The sequence below is a fragment of the Ischnura elegans genome, chromosome 11, assembly GCF_921293095.1.
Source record: "Ischnura elegans chromosome 11, ioIscEleg1.1, whole genome shotgun sequence".
NCBI classification, from domain to species: Eukaryota; Metazoa; Arthropoda; class Insecta; order Odonata; family Coenagrionidae; genus Ischnura; species Ischnura elegans.
The window spans coordinates 88,954,126-88,974,281 of NC_060256.1; the positions used below are offsets into that span (position 1 = coordinate 88,954,126).

The window sequence follows — 20,156 nt, forward strand, 5'->3', positions numbered from 1 at the left end:
AAGTTAAGACCACCCGCAATGTGTTTTTATTCGTCAGCTGACGTAAATTTTGGTAGTAAATAAATTCAACAATTGTACTTCATTACACAATTTTAATTTACTCCAGCAACACAAGCGGACAAAACACAATGGTGATTTTTTTTCTTTCCATTGCCGGCAGCATTTCATTTTTTCCTCCGTAAAACTGAAAATGATAATATCAACCACACTTCACAATATGTGTTGATGAAAGAAAAGGCCGCCGGCTAACTTCGACTCATCACCCAGTAGTAAATAGTTACAGAATTTCAGTTTTCTTCAGCGCAATCGGACAAAACAATATTATAAAGCATAAAATGACTTACATCAGTGGAAAAATACAGGACACTTTCAAGGAAGTTTACAAATTCTAGTCATTATGACAGCAATAACAGCCAAAACTCTTTAGCATTGCCATTCACAGAGAATGACCAGCACACTCAATTCATGGTAGATATGAATAAAGCTTTTAAACAGATAGTCCAAACATCATGGTTACAATCATCTTTCTACAAGTAATTTCACTACCTAAAATTTTACTTCTAAGTTCAGAATCGATAATGAGTGCACAGACTTCAAAATTTCAGCCATGGCTTTAGAAGTAGCTCCAACACTAGGTACTAATAGTATGACAGATAATACCTTGGTATCAATTAACAATTAAGACTAGATAGTCACAACAGAACTAGGAGCATCCATCAGAATGAGGCAATGAAGTCCATAAATACGATTACCACAGAAATTAAATATATTGCATTAATGAAGGATATACATGCTTCCAGTTGATTAAGGAAAATTTCAATAAATACGTTTTTTATCTTATGCTAATTCATCCATTGAGCTTCACAGCAATACCTGCTTGCTCAATTACATTATCGCATTACAATGATGGATCCAAAACAAAGTTTGAATAGGGTTCCCCTTTTGAATTTGAATTATGCAAAATATTAAATTCAAATCAATGCATAGCCAAAAGGCAGATTATGTTTCGCATAAAAGTGCACTTCGATGCATACTTTGCAGAAAAATATCAACTGTTCGAAAATAATTACAATGACGGAACACTTAAACACAAATTTTCGGAGCCAAAACAAATATTTCAATAGGCGAATTCCTCTACAAAAGATGGAAAAAGTCTCATCACATCAATGAAATAAAATCTGTTTGTAGCCAAGCCTCTACTGTTGCCAACATGGCATCACGAAAATTCATCTCTAATGATCAGAGCTTTCACAAAGCAGTACCTTTTCAATCCACAAACACTGTGGAAAAGCGTAGAATAAAACTCCAGAAACATTACATTCTGAAGCATAAATCAATTATTACAGCAAAATATTCATTATAAAACTTCAAAATAACATACCATAACATCATATGGTTGTAACAGCATGGTGGGAGGAATAAACCAATGAGAAAAGGATTGGGATGAAAGGAATTTGGGAGCCTCATTCATTGACAGCTATCCCCTCACCTACAGTACAAAATATCACTCCCACACACTTAAAAATCACTCAACCTGCTTTCACCTGCTACCCACTGACCCTTCCTCTTCTGCCAGCTTCATCGCCTCCTCTGAATTTTTGACATTTTCCGCGGTCATGGATTCATCTGTTGGTTGAGCGTTTGATTCCTTCTCTGTTTCCATCATATCTGAACTTCTGCCTTCCTCACTGGATGGTGGCGGCTCATTGCCTTTCCCATCCAAGCTGCTGCTGCTGACGCTACCTCCCGTTTCCATTGCCACCACAGACTTTGGGTCAGAATCTCCACAGGCAACAGATGCTGGATCACGGGGCAAGTTCTCCGTCAGCATCGTGCCCACTGGTCTAAATGCAAAACCAATGCTGGAACTGCCATCACTGCATGAATCACCAGAAGCAGACGGTGATGATACTGGAAAAACCCTGAAGAAGAAAAAGGGAAATCCTTTTGAAGATTAAACACTATCAGCATTGAATGTTGAGAGAGTAAATTTGTGAAAGTTGCAGCTTAATTTACTAATTGTAAGACTAGAAAGAATCCTCCCAACTCTCTGTAAGCTCCAGTGTATTGAGATTAATGATGGGGAGATGTGGCACAAATACCGAATTTTCTGGTAGATAACCCACATATTATCTATACAAAAAATATAGAAAAATGATAAAAATAATAGTGCGTGATATACAAAGGAAAATCTAGTTTAATTGAATATTGAACTTGGAAACAAATGACTAAACAATTCCCATCATATATCGCCGATGTTACGGAGCATATACATACATACTTACTAGGGCAATTTTATAATAACCAACATATTGTAAATGTTAATGTAATTATATAATTAATTTCAAAATAAGAGTTATTACTGCAAAACATTACAGTGGTGAAAAAGCATTGTCTGCATAACACAAAGGAGGAAAGCATAAAAAAAGGAAAGTTAAGGGGGCGCCCTAGCACGGTTGCGGAAGACGATGCAGACCCTTTCTATTAGCCAGTTTGTACTTCGCTCATTATAGGTACATAGCGGTTTCTCGACTCAGAATATTTTAAAGCTTAAATCTGTGCCTTGAGACAAAGACGGGTCTTTTACCAGGTTTCCTACAGGAGATACTTAATGCTTAATTTCACGAATTTCGATTTTTTTCAATGACTATCACCACGGCGCAAAATCACGTAAAGAAAATCCAACCAGCTAAAGCATAATATAATCCTTCAACTACAAGCAAAGGCTGGACATATGCCACACGTCGTAAATCAAAGCTACAATTTGGGAAATTGTGAGACCTTGCAGCCAGTTTTTCGATAACGCGCAGTCGTTTCGAGTCATCCTAAACACCTTTCCTCCTTCCGCGAGTCATCCTTCACTTCTTTAACTCCCCTCCTGGCCCTCCCTTCCGAGGCGCGTAGGCCCTCCCCTCAACAGCAACACCGGCAGCTGGTCGTTCGTAAGTTTTCGTAGCTGCTTGATTTTGAGGTCGCATCGTCGTTCTTTCGTTTTGCGTATTTCTTTTTGTGGTGCGATGGAAGTGTCTAGCAAGCCGCAAGGGAAACGACGCCGTCGAAAAGAATAGAAGTCTTGGAAAAGGAAGACGTGCAACAAACAGAGACTTCTGTCAAATTAACATAAAATGATCTCAATAATGTTTTCTTATCTTTTGATAAAATTGTCAGAAGTATATGTCTACAGTTGCGTTTTGTTTTAAAATGAGTAATTTTTAAGGATGCCATAGGAAGAATGAATATGTTTAGATTCCGTAGAAGTGTAAATTTCTTTTCTATTGCTAGTTTCTATTATTTTTTGTGAAACGATGAAAATGTTTTATTTTTCACGTCTTGATAACATGGTTAGAGAAAAACATGTTTTTTTCACATTGCTACGCATAAGATTTTATACCGCATAACAAAAAAATTATCAACTTTTATTCTCAAAAGAGAAATCTTGCATCAACCTGCCACCCCACCTCTCCCATCAAGTTATGTGCCTGAGTGTCCAACCACCCGACGCTGTGATTAGATGCGGAAATTTGTTCAGCATTAGTTATAGTTGAGGATATTTCGCTAAAGATGAGACGACATTACAGTTTTCTACTCTTGCATACATTACAAATTCCATATGTGTTATTTTTTGATGTTTTAATGTACAAATTACGATTTTATCATGAGATATATGTTACGGACTCGACGATTGCGTTGGCAAGTCAGAAGCTTGTCTCGGAAAGGGCGCGGCTGCAAGGAAATTGTTTCTTATTCTTGGAGAATCCATATCTTACTGCAATGCACCCGTATTTTGCTAACCTCATTCTCCTAGGTCTTTCATAGCTCCCATCAGCTCAAACATTGGAAAGGGCTCAAGAGTGGCGGCGGGCCCACCGCGTTAACCCCTAATGTGACCGTAAACCCAACCTCAGTCTAACAATTTTTATCTAGCGTTTAAAAAGTTTTCTACTAAAAGCGTAGCTGTCCGTTTGTAGAAATGCCGCTAACTGCTTTATTGCCCCGTTATATGAAGGGTTTTTGCCATTTTGAGGATCGCTTATCTTCGATACAGGTGATTTCTACGAGGTGGCTCGCACGGAGTTTTCCACAAATGCTTCTTCCCAATTGATTGAAAAACATTCCTTTCACGATTTTACCGAGTAAATTAGTCAACTTTTACTAGTAAGTGTCCAAGGATCTCAGTGCTTGTGCTACGGGAGCGAGGAACCAAGGTCTATTTTCCCTAGAGCGTGAGATTTCAGCATTGAGGACGAACTACCACTACTGGAGGATATCTCGCAACGATAAAAAGGTTCCTTTGTTTTCCAAGATAAATATCTCACTGATTTCGTGTGATGTATTATGCAGGGTATTATATTCTAATTTCGATTTTCATCTTTGATGATTCAGATTGTTGATATTTCGGATAAGAAAAATTGAGCGAATGAAAGTAACACGAAAAGAAATACATGACGTTATTGTTAATGGAAGTGGAAAATGCGTTGTCCTCAAAACGTAAATTTGCCGTTCAATATCTTCTCAATAAGTTTAACTGGGAGCAGGAAGTGAAGACGAAGGAAGTAATGCAGAATGTCATGAACAAATACTTTTTCAATACGTATTTCCAGAAATGGGATGAATGCAAGAGAACCCAGCGACAGGTTTGAAATAAAGCGTCGATGTTGGTTAGAGAAAGGTATACCCACCTGACATGCATAATAATCTCCTTGAAACTCCTTGCACAATTTGTAACCTTTTATTGTTTAACGTATTCGTATTGGCTTTACTTTCCTCCTAGGCGATTTTGTCACTATTGCTATCTAATTCCTGGTTTTTCTGGGTAAAGCAGCAAAGAAAGGCCTAAGAAAGACTTTAAGAGGTCTAGTGATAGGTCTAACAATAAGAGCAGAAAAGTGACTGGTTTGAGAAAGCAACAGCAGCTGAGCCATCGCTAGCCACATCTGTGACACTGCGCTCGCAAGGGTATGATGCGGCAGCGAAGATAATCACGAAAATGACCACGACCACCCCCACCCAAGGGAAACGGATATTACAGAAATGGAGGAAAATACCTACAATTCAAAATGAACTGACGCCAGAAGCTATTTCGCTGATTGTTGATGGCAATTTAACAAAATTTCTATCCAAAATTATTCGTAAGACTGCCAAGATCCGTGGGTATCAGCTTTATCCTAGTTATGAAAGGACTAGATGGAAAAAAAATCTTCATACCCAGAGGGGACATCAGTGGAAGAAAAAAATTTAAAGTGGACCTTCAAGGGCTTCTGAACCACACAGCCTCGCCCATCATAGCATCAATGCCAAAATTCAGTGATGATTACGGGGTCAACTTTTCCCTTGAATGCAAATGAAAACTAGTTGTGGAGCTGGTGAACTTATTCTTGATGTTTTCTTATGATTTAAATACTTCTGTAAATTAATAATGGTTCAAATATAATTTCATGTTTTCCATTGCAATTTAAAAATATTAAAGGCTTGCGAGGTGATTTCTTATGAATGCTACATCAGAAAAAATGATGACACAAAGTTCAACTATTAATTAAGTAGGTACTACTTTTGTCTTGAAATGCAGGTTTCGGCTCTCCCACGGAGTTTTTTTCACCATGTTCTGTTTTATTGCTTCTTTTCATCGGTGTTAATAAAAAAATATTTCTAGCTCTAACTTAAGTAACCATTGCTTTTCACATCCAAGTGTGATTTTCAAGCAAGCTAGCAGACATATATTGTTACATTTTATTAATAATTAATTATGTTAGTTGAATATATTTCACGTAAGTATATATCAAATGAGAAACCTCTCCATTTTTCGTTTGCCACCCGTTTTTCCCTTCCGTTTCGAAAACTGCGAGCGATGATGTCTTCATTACGTAAAATGACTCTACATTCCGTTAAAATAATATCATAAACCACAATTCAATGCTGAAATTGAAACCCGGGCCCCGCGCTATGGGGGGCCCGCGTTCGTGAAAAAAATTAAAATATACGATAGTTTGAAAACGCAATTTCAACTATTACTGTATTGTTCTCAACTGCGTGATGGTATCATAACGGCGTAATTACGAAGTCTGAATTTGGGAGGGGAACACATACTTAGTCAGAGAGTGGTAGGGATTCAAAATGCTTGAGTTTGTAGATGGGGTATAGAGTTTAATATTTTAAGTGAAGGGCCCCGCACTGAAGGTTCGCCCCTAGCCCCGCACCTGCTAGCGCCGTCACTGCAGGCGAGACTCGAACCCGCGATTTCTTGTTTGGCAGGCGAGGACATTACCCAGCCGACACCGAGGTCGGCGGTGTTATGTTGACGACATGCCTGTTTACGTAATGATGATATCATCGCCAACAATTTCGGAAAAGGTGTTACCTCAAAAGGACCTTTGCATTCACAGGCCTATTTTTTCAGTGCATGAGAGAGGAACCAGAAATTGGCTTCTAATATTTTTAATTGGCTCGCCGCCACTTAGGTGTCACATATCAACTCCGACTGCGAACCCTGTTCCAACGACCCGTATCAAGTTTATCCTGAGTATCAAATTTCTCCTCGGAGTCGTCCCGGGTGAAGTTGGGAGGGGAGTTGCCTTCCCCCCCCCCCTTTCTCTCCCTCGAGGCGCTTCGGCTTTGGTCTCCATATCCCGGCGCTGCGGCTAGAGGCCTTCGTGAGCCGTTAAATTGGGAAATTCAAACGCTAGGGTGCCCCCTTAAGTAATTACTACAAGAGTTACATTTAAACTTGCAAGCATAAATCTTCTGTCTAACGCGCAAACATAAATCTTAGACGAAACCATAAAATTCATTTCCCGAGTCATACTGGAACGAATCCAAAATTCGCAGTATTTCCACTGGAAGATCAGCAACTTTGCTTTCCTCAGTAGCTTCATCATTTTCAGAGTCTGTTGCTTCTGTAACCTGCAAATACCCAAATGATTAATGAAAACCTCTTTGGACGTAGGTTACCATCACAGAATTCCAGCTTTCTGATATCCATTTGCATATTTCCTTATAAGATGGTCGCTTCATCCTCCCAGAGTTTGTATATTCATGGACACCTGCAATCATCCATTCCTCCCACTTAGCTCAAAGTTTTGATTTGAAGGATTTAATCACCGTTAAATCAAGGGGTTGAAGTTTCTTCGTCAGTCGACCAGGTATAACTGCTACCTTGAAGTATTTGTTGACCAATTTCTTTACTTCGGGCACTAAATGGGCTGGACATGCATCCATAATTAAAACAGATTTGGAGCTGAAGAAAGCATGTTTACGTTTTTTCCAAACATTATCCAACACAATGGAAGGTCAAAACTTACTGGGACCTCATCCATATTACCTACATGCATTTCTTCTACTTCAAAAATGCACTCTTTCACAAACTGTCTAAATTTTATCTCCTTGGCCTCCCAATCTACAGATAGTTTCTGACCAATGCTTGTCAAGACACGAACACTCTATTTCTCATCATAAAGCAGAATCCCCAAGACGGATATGCTTTGAAGTCAATAATGTTTTTCTCTCGTGCAATTTGCTTTGCTTGAAGTAAAATTCTAGTTGTTGAGAGTCTTATTCCTCTTGACGGTTAACGAATAATCCAGTCGTAAAGTTCTTTTTCTAGTGTTGGCAAGAAACACTTTCTGTAACGCATGGCTCGTTTTCCACGATGCAGTTTCTTAAAAACCTCCTCATTCTTTCCCCACTCTCTCACACTACCTCCATTTACATTGAATTTTCTCCCTGCTGCACCATTTCCATTAACTTTTTCAAACTGAATAACTTCCAGCTTTAACTGAGCCGTCCATGGTTTGTGAGTTGTTGCTTTTCTTTCTTCCATGGCCTTACAATAATAAACATAATTAGGTACTACATATTATTGAAATACCTTTGATACCACTTTCAAAATTGTTTGTTTCCTACTTCATTTATCCATAGAAACGATTTTACGATGATTTCGCTGCGGCTTAAACAGCATCATAACGATATTTTAAGCCCTTTATGAAAAATAGTACAAATTTGAAGTGCGGGTTATCAATACATACATCACAGAGAAGAAAAGTGAACCTTCACCTTCAGCACTGAGGATAGCGGGTCAACCCGCTGAAACGTCTGAAAAGTTTTTTGTGAGTGTCTTTCTTTAAGTGTTTCTGTGTTTTTCTAAATGTCATTTTTGTCCGTTCTCCTCGATCGGCCAATATATAATCTTAATAACAGATAATAGAAATTGAAACAAAGAGACAGAAACATAAATACAGGACAATGACACACTGTGGCGTGGAGATGGAATGAAGGCCAAAAACACATGGAAAAAAGTTCACTTGAACCGGGAATCGAACCACAGACCTTCTGCTTTCCGGGCAGATGCTAAGACCACTGAGCTATCCAGGCTAATCTAATCTCCAGTGTTTTCGGCGGGAGTTTATACAATCAAATCCCCCAAGGTCTAGCCCTATGAGTAGGCCAAGAGATGGCTCTTTGCGTAGGTCCTGCCACGCGAATTAATTTTCATTCGTTTGTACGCTTACAAGTTCTGTTAGATTTTATTATTTATTCTGGTCACTTCATCGTGAGTTATCACCAGTGTTTACTTTTCACGCATTTCGTTGCGCTGTTGTTTTTCTTTTGGCTACGGTACAAGTGATTGTGAGATTGGAAGTTTGTTGATGTTACAATATCTGGTTTAGCAATTTGTTTCTGCCTATTCATTTCATTGTCTACGTAGTGGTAATATGAAATAACATGAACTGATTTTAAATCGAAAGTGACGAATGGGAAGTGAGATGTAAAGAATCCTGTCGAACTTCAAGGAGTGCAAATTCTTTTAGTGTGCACTGAGTGATTGGAAAACTGACTATCATGCTTTATTAGTGTTACGTTATAGTGTTTTAAATTAATTATGAGCCAAGTTTTTCTTTGACTCAGTTGATTCGGAATACACTGATATAATGTATATATTGATTTTGGTAAAGCCACATGCAAACCCTCCCCAACATATTTAACTAAAAGACATTTTCATTATGACTCACAGACTGAATTCACAGTCTACCTGGCACAGGAATCCTGGGATAATGTTTATGATGCTTCTGATGGTGATAGTAAATTTAATGCTTTCTATAATGTTTTTGTAATGTACTTCAATTATGCATTTCCACCCAGAAAGACTAAGCAAAGGAAAACAGACTGTACTCTAAAAATTTACTCTCCAGAGCTCCTAGCTATGTCCAATCATGTTCGTACGTTTCACTCTCAAAGGAAATTGAATGATCCAGCCTCACATCAAACATGTCTAAAAGCAAGAAAGGAATTCAAGACCCTACTCTCTGCTACCAGAAAATCTCTAATAGATAATTACATAAAGAACTCTAGTAATGTAATAAAATCAACGTGGGATGTCATTGGGAATCTGACAAGAGCTTCCTCTCAGGAAAGTCACCCGACCTCTATGAAATTCAATGGCTTCAATGCCACAGAGCCTATGAGTATTGCTGACATGTTCAACACTTATTTTTGCAATATTGCTTCTCAGCTTACAGCTAACATACCATCACCCAGCACTAGCCAAAGTCATTCACTCCATGCAATGTTTCTCTATCCTACTGATTCCTCTGAGATTATAAAAACAATAAATTCTTTCGACAATAAATTTTCTGCTGGGCTTGATGAAATCCCTATGCCTGTATTAAAAACTGCCTCCAATCTCATTTCTATGCCCTTGGCTGATATTGTCAACTCATCCTTCTCTTCAGGTCAGTTCCCATCAGCTCTAAAATGTTCTCGCGTGCTCCCTGTTCACAAAAAAGGCTCTCGTAGTGAAGCTAATAACTACAGACCAATATCTATTTTGTCAGTTTTCTCCAAGCTATTTGAAAAATTATTTTATACACGACTGCTGGGCTATTTACTATCTTGCAACTTACTCTGTGACAACCAGCATGGTTTTAGACCTGGCAAATCCACTATCTCTGCCTCTTTTGAGCTAGTTGATAACATCTTACTTGGCCTAAATGACAAACTCCTAACTGTAGGAATTTTCTTTGACTTAACTAAGGCCTTTGACCTAATTGATCATAGTATCCTAAAAAACAAGCTCATCACTCTTGGCATCACTGGTCCTGCCCTAAAATGGATTATGTCCTACTTAAGTGACAGACAACAAGTTCTTTGTTATCCATATGGATCCTCAACTATAAAATCTGGTCCCTTGAAACTAACCAGAGGTGTACCTCAAGGATCTCTCCTTGGTCCACTGCTTTTTTTACTTTTTATTAATGACCTTCCGAATCACTTGTCACATGGTAGAACCATTCTTTATGCAGATGACACCTCCACCATTGTCACAGCCAAAAGTGCTCAACATTTGGTGGACATCACTAATTTGACCATTAAGGAAATGCATCAGTGGTGTAAAAACAACAACCTCATTATTAATGAAGATAAAACTCTCTTCATACAATTCCTCATTAAAAGCTCTAACAAGAGAGTTCTTCTCCCTCATATTAATAATATTAATCACTCCACAAATGTAACTTCAACAAAGTTCCTGGGGTTCCTAATCTCAGATGGCCTCGATTGGTATCCTCATATTCAGGCCATAATCAATAAAATTTCTGTGGGTACTTATATGATCAGGAAATTATCTCCTATTGTGTCATTTGAAACCCTGAAAATGGTTTATTATGCCAAAGTACATGCTCATATTTCCTATGGAATATTGCTTTGGGGAAATTCAACTGCTGCCAAAAAAGCCTTTTCTGCTCAGAAAAAGGCAATTAAGACTATGCATCAAGTTCCTATCCGCACCCCTGGCAAGCCCCTCTTTGCTGCATCAAAAATCCTAACACTCCCTTCTCTCTATATCCTGACATGTGCCAACTTTATTAAAGCAAACCTTGATAAATTTCCTTCTAATGCCACCTTCCACCATCACCACACAAGATCAAGTAATAATATACACAAGCAGTACTCCAGCTCCCTCTGTTTAAAGGGTCCCAGGCATTCAGCCTCTGCTATATTTAACAAAATCCCTGACGAAATAAAAGATTGCACCTCAATTTATGTATTTAAGAACAAGCTGAAACTCCTTCTCTCTAAAAAGTGCTATTACAGCATTTCCGAATATATGGAAGATAATATGTAAATATGATAATCTCCATGATGCTAGTTGTGACATCTTATTTTGTCCATACTATTGTATTGTACTTATTATTTTCATCAATTCTTATGTATTTAGAAAAATTATTTTTATTGTTTCCATGTAAATTGTAAATCTTGATGACACATCATCATTGTATTTTTATTTGATATTTGTATTAGCTTTTTTATGACGTAGCCATGCAATTGTACTCTTGCCAATCGGTGAAATAAATTATTATTATTATTATTATTATTATTAAGTATCATAAAGACAGCTCGTGAAATGTAAAGTGAAATGTTGTGTGCGTTGTAGTGCTATTTGTGATATTATCAGCAATAAATAAGTAAAACAAGTTAGGTAAATTATGCTTTTTTTAATTACATTAACCACCTCTAGATAAACATATATATCCTATGTTTCCACACTTTTACGCTGTCAATATTTGAAAAATTTATAAGTGGCGAGGCAGATTGTTGTTTCTTTAACAATAACATTTTAGGAGTTGCAAATATATGTTCATAATTGCTCGCACGTAGGTATTTGTAACGTCATTCACACATTTACCTTAGCACTATTTTCTTTACGATTCATTTCTGCACTGTAAAATTTTTCGTTTCTACTCCGACATTGAGGTGTATTTCTGCTTTTCGACTATAAATGTGTACACAATACTGACGTTGCTAGTAATGTTTTTCCATTCTCTTAACACATACACTAGTGAAAACAAATATCCACAGCCGTTTGTACAAGAATAACTGCATCTAAAACATACAAATGCTTCAGTAGTACTCATAAATCTATCCTTTCCCAATGGTATAGCATAATTTGTGAGCACAGCAATCAAAAAATATACCTGCGATACAATATCACATCGAATTATCCATTATGAAGTAGAAATTCCAAAGCATTTTGCTTAATCAATTTCTTTTGTTTAATGGTTTTATGAATTTTCCGCACCACGGAGGAGCCGGATGCAGTTTTGTCAAGCGTACCCTAGCAGGTTGAACACAAATCGCTACCGAGTATCGGCTGCCGAGCTGGCTAGTGACATACTAAGTTAGTAGCTCTTAGTATCTCACTTAAAATAATCCATGAATACCATATCTTAGGAGGCGACTTAAAGGCCTTAGTAGCCAACTAAGTTAGTCGCCCTACTAGCGTGTTTTAGTGGAAATCTATGAATACGGCCGAAGGTGAATAATAAAGTGGTCACTAAAAATAGGACATAAAATAACAATGCAATGGATTACAGAATTACTGCTAACCTTGAAACACTGTTCGTCACCAGGAGGCCAAGGTTAGATCTTTTAGCAGGCGGGTAAACCTGGTGATCCCACATTCCACCAGACCCCACTCCCACCAAAGCGCTGGCAACAGGCACATTGGCTCCCACGGGTGACTTCTCCTCACTCGCTTCCCCAAGCTCAAACTTTCGCTTCACGGGGCCCAAGGAACTGGGACGCATGGCAATCGGACTAAGGCTGCGTCTAGGAAGGAAAAAAAGCATTTTTTTTACAGGACTTAATGAGTATAACATGACACAAAATATATGCTCTATTGAACAAAAATGTGCATCATCAATTTATTTTTGTAGAAATATTAGAAATGTCTTACAATGAGACACAAAAAAAACAATTTATTGCTTTTGAATGCACACAAAAAGCACAACTAATACACATTAGTATTCCTAATAACTTCAGGCTTTAGGAAACCTTTCCAAAATTCAACTCAATTTATTGGCATAGGCCTTTCCGGCCCTCGAGGAATTATAGATGTAATAATGTTAAATTATAATGAAAAACATGTGTAAATAAAATTACAGTCAATAGTTACAACAGGATAGAGTAATCCAAAAAAATAAAACACAAAAATCATTTTTGAGCATAGAAACTAGGGATGAGTCGATTCCAAATGTCGATTCTCGGGCACGGAATCGGAATCGATGGCCTAAAGTCGATTCCGATTCCATCGATGGCCTAAAGTCGATTCCAATTCCATCGATGGCCTAAAGTCGATTCCGATTCCATCGATGGCCTAAAGTCGATTCCGATTCCATCGATTCCAGGAAGAAAAATGTTTTGAGCATAGACTATAAGTTTGGGGCATAATTGCTTCCACAAACCTAAGCGGCCGCAATGACAGCCTTGCCCGCACGTAGGATACGCCCGGCACGCGGGTGCTGCGACGAACATACCTAAGCGGCCTCGGAAACATGAAAATGCCAGCAAGAGCGACAAACCGACAAACCCTGAAATGGCCCGTGTTCATGAGCAACTCTCAGAGAAAAAAAATTGGAAACCTCGGGATCAGGAAGCAATGCATGCGTTTTCCGTTCTTTTATTAACAGCTGGTCACGGCAAATCAAATTATTGCGATTATGAATCACATTCGGAGAATTCATCTGGACCACCAATTTTAAAGTATAATAGATCGAAATATATTTTTTTATTTTCAAATGATATTTGAAGTCTGATGATAATAAAAACGTGCAGAGAGCGAGTTTTCCTGTGAAAAAAGTTTCTTATAAATACGCGCTGAGAGCGGGTTTTTTTATATATGTAACTTTTTTAGACTAACACGCGTCTGCGTCAATAATAAAAAAATTTTGCCACTCAGTTTTCTATCTACAATTCTACAATTACACTTTACTGATATGCAACATTGTCCAAACAGCATAATTTTCAAAGAAACAAGCACAGCATTAACCCCTCAAACAATTAGAGACCGATTGGAAACGCCAACTACATATATCACGTAGCGCGCCCGGCTTTGCTTTGAAGGCAACGACGTCACTGAAGCAAGATCTGACTTCTTCGTCCGACTCCCTCATTTGTAGCCTTGTTGTTTGAAATACGGAGGAAGCGTGCTCCTTCCTCTCCACCTCTCCTTTACGCACTCCTTCCCAGTGGTGTAGCCATGGGGAGGGTCCGGACCCCACCCCCCGAAATATAAAAACACAGTTATTGTCCTTCACAAAAGAAAACAAAATATTGAAAAATAAGGAATTTACAAAATTTTTCCTTAACAAATTAAGTTTTTCGATTATAGAAAGTGTTAAAATTAGTTTAAAACCCATTAATTAGTGCCCGATTTTTTCAAAAATTTTCCCCCCTGGTTTTGGATCCCCCCCGATTGAAATTCCTGGCTACGCCACTGCTCCTTCCCCTCCACCTCTCCTTTACGAGGTACTGCTGCCCACTCCTTCTTCATGCTGAGCGGTTGAGCACCTCGTCGCACGTGACAATAATGCCGTTTTAAATACTGTTAATTGTGTTGCAAAATGCGCAGTTGCAATTCAATTTAATGATACACCGATAAAAATGTCTTTCATTGTGTATAAACATTTCCATTGAGATAAGGAGAACCAATGAATGCACTGTGGCGTAAATTATCGCGAGGATGTGCTAAATCCACCTCACCATACTGAAGCATTTTCGGATGAAACACAAGTCCATATGCGATGAAAAAGTAAAAGTCGGGGGAAACATGCATGAGGAAAATTTGAATTCAGTCGATAGCAGGGGGGTAGCCAGAAATTTTGTTAAGGGGGGATCCAAAACCAGGGGTGATAACTTTTAAACAACAGGGTACAAAGGAGAGGGTTTCGAACTAATTTTAACGCCCTTCATAATAGAAAAAATTTCATTTTTCAAAGATTCATTTTTTTTCATTTCTGTAAATTCATGATTTTTAAATATTTTGTTTCCTTTTATGAAGGAAAGTAATTATGTTTTTATATTTTGGGGGGTCCTCTCGCTTATTAGGTCGCTCGGATTATCAGGGCATAATTACGAATATAAAAGTTTTACACTTTGTAAGATTCACTATTTACTTAACTGTAATGGGGGAGGTAACTATTCTGGAACAATATGATGAATTGAATTAAATAAAACTTTTTGTACTGTCCTCTCTTTAAAAGCAATAATAAGTTGTTTTCATTGCGTTTAACAAAGAAAATTTCAACATGATAGCTAAGTTTCAAATGAGTTATAATCATAAAAAACAACAAAATACAACCAACCAATCCTCAGATTTCAAGAATACTCCAATACATTAAGACACTCAGCATGTTCAATGAGCAGTTAGGCTAATTAAAGATCAGAGAAAAGTTCCAAGCTTCAACCAACAACAATAGCCGAAGAGCCAAAACAATAGCAATGCCCAAACAAGAAGAAGATAACAGCTATGATATAACAGTTTAGGATTCTTCAGTCAGCAAATAGACGTGTTGTCACCCACCGCACGTTCAAATAGGTAAACAAAGGCACCGCTTGTGTTGCTGATGCACAGAACAATCCAAATTTCACATATAAATAAAATGTAAGTAGGGGTGTAGTTGAAATTTATCTTCAAGATGATATGACCTCATCATCATCATCACTGGTCAACAATCCTAGGATTGGTTTGATGCAGCTCTCCACTCAGTTCTCCTATCAGCTAATCTTTTCACACCTACTTATTTCTTCTCTTTCACATCTCTCTTTACTTGTTCCATAATGATATGACCTATCAAAGTCATAACTTTTTAATACTATACCTCAAGAGTGCAAATAACATATTGTAAATGGTTAGAATAAAGGGATGCACTACACTCATTGAGAACACTTTCAAAGACTTCTTAACATGTGCCCTCAAGCCCCATTCACACTATCACAGTGATTAATGAACTAAATTCCACGGGATTTCATACTGTAATCTGTTGTGAGGACAATATATTTTTTTTTTTTTTTAATTCTCAAACCACCGGATACAGCTCTTAATGGCCATTTTACACCGGGGTGTTCAACAAATGTAACGAGTAAACGTACAAAAACGACCATGCCCTGGACCGGGGAAACCTACCCAGGCGGGACTGGAACCCGCGACCTCTTGTTTGGCAGGCGAGAACGTTAACCCCGCCGCCACCGCATATCCCGTATTTACATCGCTTAGAACATTTTTTCAGTTTATTTCGAGGCATAAGGAAGAATATGTCCATTGGGTATGGCTATTTAATGATTCTATGCTGCTGAGATTCTATTAAATGAATTTATGGCATTGTAACAATCTAAAATTTGAGCTATGGAATCAATTTATTTATTAAATTAACCACATACTGTAAATTTATGCATAAAAGTATGCACACTTTATCCCACTTACAGCCAAAAATTAAACTATATCTTCAGAGTGGAACTAGTCCTGGGACAAGTTTCAGGAGAAATTCAACATATTTTCCAAAATATCTGGGGAACAGTTCAGTGAGCATCCCGGACAAGTCCCAAGGAAAATTGTGTAAATGCACCTTAAGAAGTAAAATGAATCAAGCTTATACCAGACAGACTGGGGCCTCCTCCATGTAATCTCCTTGAGAATAACATACAGAGCAAAGACTTACCTTGTGGCAAATGCTTTCCGCGTTGGACTAGGGGATGCGATCGCGTGACTGCCAGGTGAGAAGCACTGCCTGCCTGAGAAGCCGGGCCGTGTGGGCGAGGGGAAGCTGGACGATGGTGAGGCAAGAGGAGAGGGGCAGGTGGCGTGGTGGGTGGTGGTGGGCGTGGAGGGTGAGGAGAGGGAGAGGTGAGAGAAGGGGGATGAGGCCGAGAAGAGGGAGCCACACGACGAGGGGGGGAGGTGAACATGCAACGGGTCCAGGATGGCACGACACTTCCCGCTGCCACCCCCATCCACCTGACAACAAAGAAAAAATCAAATTGATATGATCTAGAGATTCCAGTGATAGATGAATTTGATTTGATTTTTGAGCATTTAAAGACACATTTCAATTATAAACAATTGAAGTTCATATTTATTGTAACACTATTACATGCGTGAAAATATTTGTTTATAATTTTTCTTGAAACTTCAACTATGGCTTTTATCTGATTCTTGTACTTCTTTCTTTAGTTAACGAAACTTCTATGGTGTGAAAGTGATGTTTCAGGGACAAATGAAGCTCCATAGCATAAGACTTCACAGAACTTGATGGAACTCAAATACAGCTATGTACATATTTCAATTAGCGCTCACTTTTCATGGAATGAATTAGGAGCCTTAATTGATAAGTGGATGTACTTCACACCATCATAACTAACTATTCTTTTCTCTACTAAACAGTGAGAAATATAGAAACCCAGCCGACATGCTTCAATGCTAGATTTCAGCACTCTCTCCTCTGATGAAAACAGCCAAGACCCAATCCATCAGTACTTCAAACTCACCCTCGGTTGTATGGCCAGGGGGGAAGAGACGTTGGATGGGGAGAGCGGCAGCGGATGTGGTGGTGGCGTTGACGATGGCGGGTGCAGGGGGTGCCCTCCAGGTGAGAAGGTGGGGTTCGTGTTGGGGGGAGAAGCCGAGTTGCTGGAGGGGGCTGAGGAAGAGGGCGTCAGCAGCGTCAGGTCCTCCCACGACCGCGAGATCTGCATGGCCGAGTTGAGCTCCCTCTCGTGGGCCGCCTCCCGCACCCGCACCCCTGCCACATCCACCAAGAGGCGGCCCTCCTGACGCAACTGCGTGACGCGAGGTGCCAGGCCCCTGGGCGGAGGTGGGGTGGGCGATGGTGGAGGAGACGAAGGGTCTGGAGGGGAGTCACTGCCCGTTGAGTTACTACTGCTGGCCCTGCCCCCAATGCCTGACGATATCAGGGGGCTCTGCTGCAATGATAGACAAGGTTTTAACCACCTTCGGTCATCACTCTCCTCACTACACAGCAAAGAATAGCAGCACATGGCAGAAAGAAAAAATAGTTACCAGAAGCGGGCTGAAACTGGCACTGAACCGCCTGGTTCGAGGCTGCTCCCTTGAAAAAATGTTAAATGCATACGAGTCCCTGAAATGAGAAATAAAATATTACATTATGGAGAAGCAGGCAAGTAAAATTGTCAGGTGCGAGAGAATTGGTTACCATCGTAAAATAGATAGGAAAGCAATCACGATTTGGAAGTATTTTAAACAGCAAACATTCATTTCTCCTAAAAGTTAAAGAGATATATAGAATGAAGGATAGATGAAATGAGGAAGAAAATTTCATGTTATGGAGAAGCAGACAAGTAAAATTGTACGATGGTAGAGAATTGGTCAGCATCGCTAAATAGAGAGGAAAATTTGGAAGGATTTTAATCAGAAAACATTCACTTCTCCTAAAAGTCAAAGAGATATATAGAATGAAAGATAGATGAAATGAGGAAGAAAATTTCATGTTATGGAGAAGCAGCCAAGTAAAATTGCACGATGGTAGAGAATTGGTCAGCATCGCACAATTACTTAGAGGAAAATTTGGCAAAATTTAAATCAGAAAACATTCACTTTTCCAAAAAGCTAAAAATAAAGGTACCCCTCCATCACACATACCTTGACGCTGTGTTAGTTGTTGAAGTGGTAGTGGACATCGTAGTGTTGAGTTCATTAATCATTGGAGCACTATTGCAACGTTTCAGATTCGCACTGGAGCTAGATACGGGAGAATCTACGTCCATGATACATTGGCAATCATTGGACATTATTCGGTCCAGTCCGATTCAGAAAAATGGGATCTCTCATGAAAATCATTAGCGAACTTTACATGGCACATACCAACTGCATTCGAGCACTAAAAACTATAAATCCATTCGTAATATACAATTATCTACCTAAAACACGAAAATCCTGTATTACATTACTATTATTTCCGATAGCCGTAAACATGAAAGAAGCCATCAGAAAACACTATTTTGCTGTCCTCCATGTTTCCAACCTTCACTAGTCTTTTCAACAACGCGCACAATGATGCCAAAAAACCTCCATTTTCCCTTATTGCAACTAGAGAGTTAACAAATTTACAATAAAAACAGTTTCTTGATGATTGTGACTGTCATGCATAAAGTCCTGTTGGTATCCGATGATAGTAGCCAACCATCTTCAGCTTACCTTCGATGGTCATAATTACGCGGAATTCACACGGGCTAACGATTTTAAAACACTGTCGCCTAAAATTTTACACATTTTTATGATTTGCACATTATTTTTAGCATATCCGTTATTACTCCAATGGATTCATAAACTAAATCAAAAATATATGGAAATAACGACATTGAATTCAATTAGTACTATACTTGACCGATAGATGCCTCGCTTGGAAGTAGCGGCACTACTGCCACGGACGGGTTGAGAACTAGATCAAATCGGCTTCCGGCGCGATTTATGCATGGAAATTTCATAAACCGAAAACATTCTTAATAGTATTACTCATAAACGTAATTAAAAGCACAAGTAAGTGTTTATATTCCAAATTTTGGTTATAAAATTTGATACTTTGTCCACTTGATAGATGTAAGAATATTTTATTTGTATTGAATTCAATATACATAGGGTGCTTTCCATTCATGCGACTCATGAGTCGACTTGTGTCGGCTCGCGGCATTTGTTTATAACTCTCCTATTCCTGTGCGTTACCGTTTATTGACTTGTGTCACAACAGTCGGCGACACACACCGAATGGAACACGAAAACCGCGACGCAAGTCGACTTGTGTCAACGTGTGTCAATGAATGGAAAGCACCCATAGTTACTGCGAATAGTGCCACAAAACTATTTAATTTATTATAAAAAATGTAAAAAAAAGAATGTGGATAATAATTAAAAATAGAATTAAATACATACCAGGTTTAGAAACCAAAAAATTAAGTGTAGTGCAATTTGATGATTTATTGGCCTAATAATAAATTTTATTATAATTAGACCAATAAATTAAATTTTTAAAACAAAATTAAGCAAATGACCAAATTTTGCCAAATTAATTTATATAATTCCTGATATATAGTTTACCTACAATAGGGTAAAATACATTAATTTCAACTGATTCAGGCATGATATAGTGGAAGCTCAACATATTGAAATTAAAGGTAGTTGCACTTTTCTACAATAATTTAATGTGTACCGCGTGTTTCATCTAACGGAGCTATCATCTGGTACAAGACATTGTAGTACATGAGAATATCAGATTCATACCTTTGAGGAAGGGATAGGGAGGATTTGACAAGTTTGGGGAAGGGATGAGGAACAGACTTACAGTACCCTTTTGGGGACT

At 38.6% G+C, this 20,156-nt stretch overlaps 1 protein-coding gene across 1 annotated transcript; it reads right to left on the minus strand.

Moving 5' to 3' along the window:
* Window positions 1-72: 72 nt before the first annotated feature.
* On the minus strand, window positions 73-19,190 carry LOC124168158 (nascent polypeptide-associated complex subunit alpha, muscle-specific form). Its single transcript, XM_046546283.1, has 6 exons — window positions 18,443-19,190; window positions 17,843-17,921; window positions 17,311-17,745; window positions 16,485-16,780; window positions 12,376-12,597; window positions 73-1,922 (listed from the first exon to the last, which is right to left on the minus strand). Exons 1-6 carry the CDS (start codon window positions 18,589-18,591, stop codon window positions 1,541-1,543), a joined length of 1,563 nt encoding a protein of 520 aa, XP_046402239.1. The 5' UTR covers window positions 18,592-19,190; the 3' UTR covers window positions 73-1,540.
* Window positions 19,191-20,156: the final 966 nt, after the last annotated feature.